General features: G+C 44.5%; 1 protein-coding gene across 1 annotated transcript in view; it reads right to left on the bottom strand.

The window, feature by feature from the left end:
- Nucleotides 1-4,560, bottom strand: part of ATOX1 (antioxidant 1 copper chaperone) — a 20,697-nt gene that overhangs the window by 8,572 nt on the left and 7,565 nt on the right. Inside the window, exon 2 of the mRNA XM_017875729.1 lies at nucleotides 1,095-1,170. Within this exon, the coding sequence (XP_017731218.1) occupies nucleotides 1,095-1,170 (76 nt within the window). The remainder of the gene's footprint in view (nucleotides 1-1,094; nucleotides 1,171-4,560) is intronic.

Here is a 4,560-nt window from a genome sequence, read left to right as displayed (position 1 = left end):
TAAAAAAAAAAAAAAAAAAAAAAAAAAATTTTTCCTTTTTTTTCATTTATTTATTTTGAGACAGGGTGTTGCTCTGTTGCCCCCACTGCAGTGCGGTGGCATGATCTAGGCTCACTGCAGCCTCAACCTCCTGGGCTCAAACGATCTTCCTATCTCAGTCCCCCAAAGTGGCTAGGAGTACAGGCATGTGCCACCATGCCTGGCTAATTTTTTTGGTATTTTTTGTAGAGATAGGGTTTTACCATTTCGCCCAGGCTGGTCTCAAGAACTCCTGAGCTCAGGCAATCCGCCTGCCTCAGCCTTCCAAAATGCTGGGAACACAGGTGTGAGCCACCGTGCCCAGCTCCATTTAAAAAATCTTAATAGCGGCTGGGCAGGGTGGCTCACACCTGTAATCCCAGCACTTTGGGGGGCCGAGGCAGGCAGATCACCTGAGGTCAGGGGTTCGAGACCAGCCGACCAATATGGAGAAACCCCGTCTATATTAAAAATACAAAATAAGCCAGGAATGGTGGCACATGCCTGTAATCCCAGCTACTCGGGAGACTCAGGCAAGAGAACTGCTTGAACCTAGGCGGCAGAGGTTGCGATGAGCCAAGATCACACCACTGCACTCCAGGCTGAGCAAGAAGAGCAAAACTCCACCTCAAAAAAAAAAAATTTTTTTTTAGCAGAAAATGACACTCAAATGTGTCATGCAGTACACACTGGAGATGACCAATATTCACTAGTACTGCCACGGTTCCAGAGCTAGTCCTGGCAGTTCTAGTTAATTTGGCTAAATCCCAGCTCCGCCATTTACTGACCATGTGATCCCAGATAAGTTAACGTCTCTGAATTTCAGCTGTCTCCTATTTAACATGGAGCTAGTCAAACAAGCTGTCTGAAATGGCTGTGGTGAGGATTAAATGATGTGATGCACATAAGAAACTAATAAGAGTAGCTGGCACGTGCTAAGCCCTCAATACATTTCAGTTTTACTGTTATGATCAGCTTAACCCTAAGCCTCTCCTGCAACATCTGCATGCATCTGAACATGGCATAAGTGCATCTGTCTCCTCTATCCCACCCCCAACTGAGGGCCACTCACTCACCTCCAAGCTTATCAAGGACCCGAGAGACAGCTTCAGCACAGCTTCCACAGGTCATGTCCACGGAGAACATGTGCTTCTGAAACAAACAAAGGGGGAGCATGACCCGAGCCCTGCAGAGTGACCCACACACAGTGCCAGCAGACAGGCCCACTCAGGGTCGAGAGAGAAGGCAGAGAGACTGGGTAGGACCTGGTTGGCATCAGACTCATCTGGAGCCTGTTTCTGAGCTCCAGTCTCTTCAACTACAGAGTAGCTAAGAGTTTCTACCTCACAGGTGGTATTCAATGGAATCATCCCCATAAATCCTTTAGCAGTGTCTGGCACATAGTGAATAGAATCACCTGGAGATCTAGTTTAACATGCTTTTTCCCAGTCCTACCTTCAAAGCACTGATTCTTGAGCTATGAGCTTTGTCTCAGGGCCACCAATAACTCTGACAGGGATGGGCCCCCATACTTATGAACCAGAAAATTATTTTCTGCACTAGAGTCACCTGTAGCTTGCAAAAACTACAGGTTCTGGTCAGCAGGTCTGGGCTGGGGAATCTGTTATGTCTAGTCATTATCCCAGGTGATTCTGCTTTCATCCAAGGGCTGCATTCTCAGTGGCAGCATCTGGGTCCAGGGAAGAGAAAGGATTGCCTGGGTTCCCCAGTGGGTTGGAGGCCAGGCAGGAAGGGATCCCCGTCTCCTAGTCTTCATGTAAGCTCTACATTCTACAGTCTCCAGGATATATAACAGATCAAGGGTCTGAAGGTAAGCACCCAGAAGACAGAGGTTTTGTTGAGTTCACTGCTGGATTCCTAATACTTGGAACAGTGCCTGGACAGAGTAGGTGCTTAAAACATATTTTTGAGTCAATGGATAATTGACATGGCTGGTTTGAACTTCTGGGTCTTTTGCTTTGCTTTCACACAAGGATTACGTAAACCAATACTTCATTTTAAAATCTCTGGAAATGAGACAATCTGAAATTAGATAAATCTGGCTTCAGATACCAGTTCTGACACTACTAATTGCATGATCATCAATAAGTTACTTCTCTGTGCCTTAGTTTCCACATCTGAACATTGGGGGTAAGAGTCCCTCTCTAGATTTGTGAATGGGATGAATACAGGATTTTAAGTGTGGTAGCTAGCATCCAAGATGGCCTCAATGATCTCTGCCTCTGGTATTTATGTCCTTGAGTAATCCCATTCCAAATGTCTTGGGTTGGTCTGTGTGTCTTATAGAATATGGCTTGAAGTGAGGTTATGTGGCTTCTGAAGATATCACAAATGTCATAAAAGACACTGTGACTTCTGTCTTGCTCTCTTTCAGGGGTCACTTGCACTAGAGGAAGTCAGCTACCAAATCATAAAGATATTCAAGTAACCATAAGGAGAGGTCCACAAAGTGAGAGACCCAACCCCTCGAGCTAACAAGCATGTGAGTGAGCCATCTCGAAAGTGGATTCTCCAGCTCCAGTCAAGCCTTCAGATGAATGCAGCTCCAGCCAACATCTCACTCCAACTTTATGAGAGCCTCTGAGCCGGAGCCACTAGGCCAAGCTGTTCCCAAATTCCTGAGTCTCAGAAACTGTGCGAGTTACTATAAATATATTTGTTGTTTACTACAAAGTTTTGGGATAATTACTAAGGAGCAATAGATAACTAATACATTAAGGAAATTAGAGCCTAGTACTAGGTTCCATTGGGTAAAAAATTAGCTATTGGGTTATTATTAATTTCTTCCATTTGTCTCTCCTGTTTCCCTTCAAAATAAATGGCTACATTTTCATGGAGCACTTCAAAATATTTCAAGTCTATTACCTCAATTGGAATTCTGGGTGTAGCGATATATCTTGCTGGAAAACCACAGGCAAAATCTCTGCTCCAGAAGGGCTCCAGTTCCCTAATCTATACCAAAAGGGTATTAGCTAACTCAGTTTTTTTTTCAACTTCAGTGTGTATAGGAAGAATCTGGGGACCTTGTATAAAGTGCGGCTCCCAGACACCTGCCTCAACTGGCTCTATGGATGTGCAGCAGGCCCTGCCACTCCTCATTTTTAACCTACTGGGGAGAGACAGGGAGGCAAAACTACAGACCTGAAAATAAAGTGGCTAAGTGGCTTCTCAAACTCTTTCCAAGTCTCTAAACACCTCTGAGTCTGGATTGTCATTGTGCTCTACAGAGGAAACCAAGACCAAGAGTTAAACAGCTCGATTTTCCAGTGTAGACTGTATGACCTTTGTGACTAGTAAACTACTACTTTTATTAAGGCCAAATCTGCAAAATCTGCCTTAAAGAAAATGGTCAGTCTTTCCTTTCTTCTAAACATCTCTGATTTTTCATCTTGTTTCATGACTATTCAAAGACAGCAACAATAACAAATTCTGGAAAGAAGGATTTGCAGTAGGTATTACAAAATCTTGTCTTTAAAATGTGGTCCTCAACTGAACAATTTGAGCATCACCTGAGAGCCTGCCAGAAATGCAGAATCTCAGGTCCCTTCCCAGAAGTCCGGAATCAGAATCCTCATTTTAACAAGACACCCAAGTCATTCCTGCCCACATTACAGTCTGAGATGATGCTCTCCTCTATTAAAGAATTTTTTAGGCAGGGCAATGTGGCTCATGCCTATAATCTCAACACTTTGGGAGGCTGAGGCAGGCGCCATCACCTGAGGTCAGGAGTTCGAGACCAGTCTGGCCAACATGGTGAAACCTGTCTCTCTACTAAAAATAGAAAAAAATTAGCCAGGCATAGTGGCAGGTGCCTGTAATCCCAGCTACTTGGGAGGCTGAGGCAGGAGAATAGCTTGAACCCAGAAGGCAGAGGCTGCAGTGAGCCAAGATCATGCCACTGCACTCCAGCCTGGGCAACAGAGCAGGACTCTGTCTCAAAAAAAAAATAAAATAAAATCTAAAGGCTGGGTGCAGTGGCTTGCACCTGTAATCCCAACACTTTGGGAGGCTGAAATGGGAGGATCACCCAGGATTTTGAGACTAGCCTGGGCAATACAGTGAGATCATGGCTCCATTTAATTTAAAACAAAAAAATTATTTCAGAAAAAAAAAATGATGACGCTCTAGAACATGGATTGGCACACTACAAGCTACCTGTTTTACAAGGGAAAAGGTTTTGTTAAAACATAGCCAAACTCGGGCCACGTGTGGTGGCTCATGCCTGTAATCCCAGCACTTTGGGAGGCAGAGGCAGGAGGATCATGAGGTCAAGAGATTGAGACCATTCTGGCCAACATGGTGAAACTCCGTCTCTACTAAAATACAAAATTAGCTGGTAGTGGTGGCGTGCGCCTGTAATCCCAGCTACTCAGGAGGCTGAGGCAGGAGAATCACTTGACCTGGGAGGCGGAGGTTACAGTGAGCTGAGATCATGCCACTGCACTCCAGCCTGGCGAGAGAGCAACACTCCGTCTCAAAAAAAAAAAAAAAAAAAAAAAAAAAAAAAAAAAAAAAAAAAAA

The sequence above is a fragment of the Rhinopithecus bieti genome, unplaced genomic scaffold, assembly GCF_001698545.2.
Source record: "Rhinopithecus bieti isolate Rb0 unplaced genomic scaffold, ASM169854v2 scaffold_7673, whole genome shotgun sequence".
NCBI lineage: Eukaryota > Metazoa > Chordata > Mammalia > Primates > Cercopithecidae > Rhinopithecus > Rhinopithecus bieti.
The sequence above is the reverse complement of the archived record's forward strand: the minus strand, read 5'-3'. Positions and strand labels throughout refer to the sequence as shown.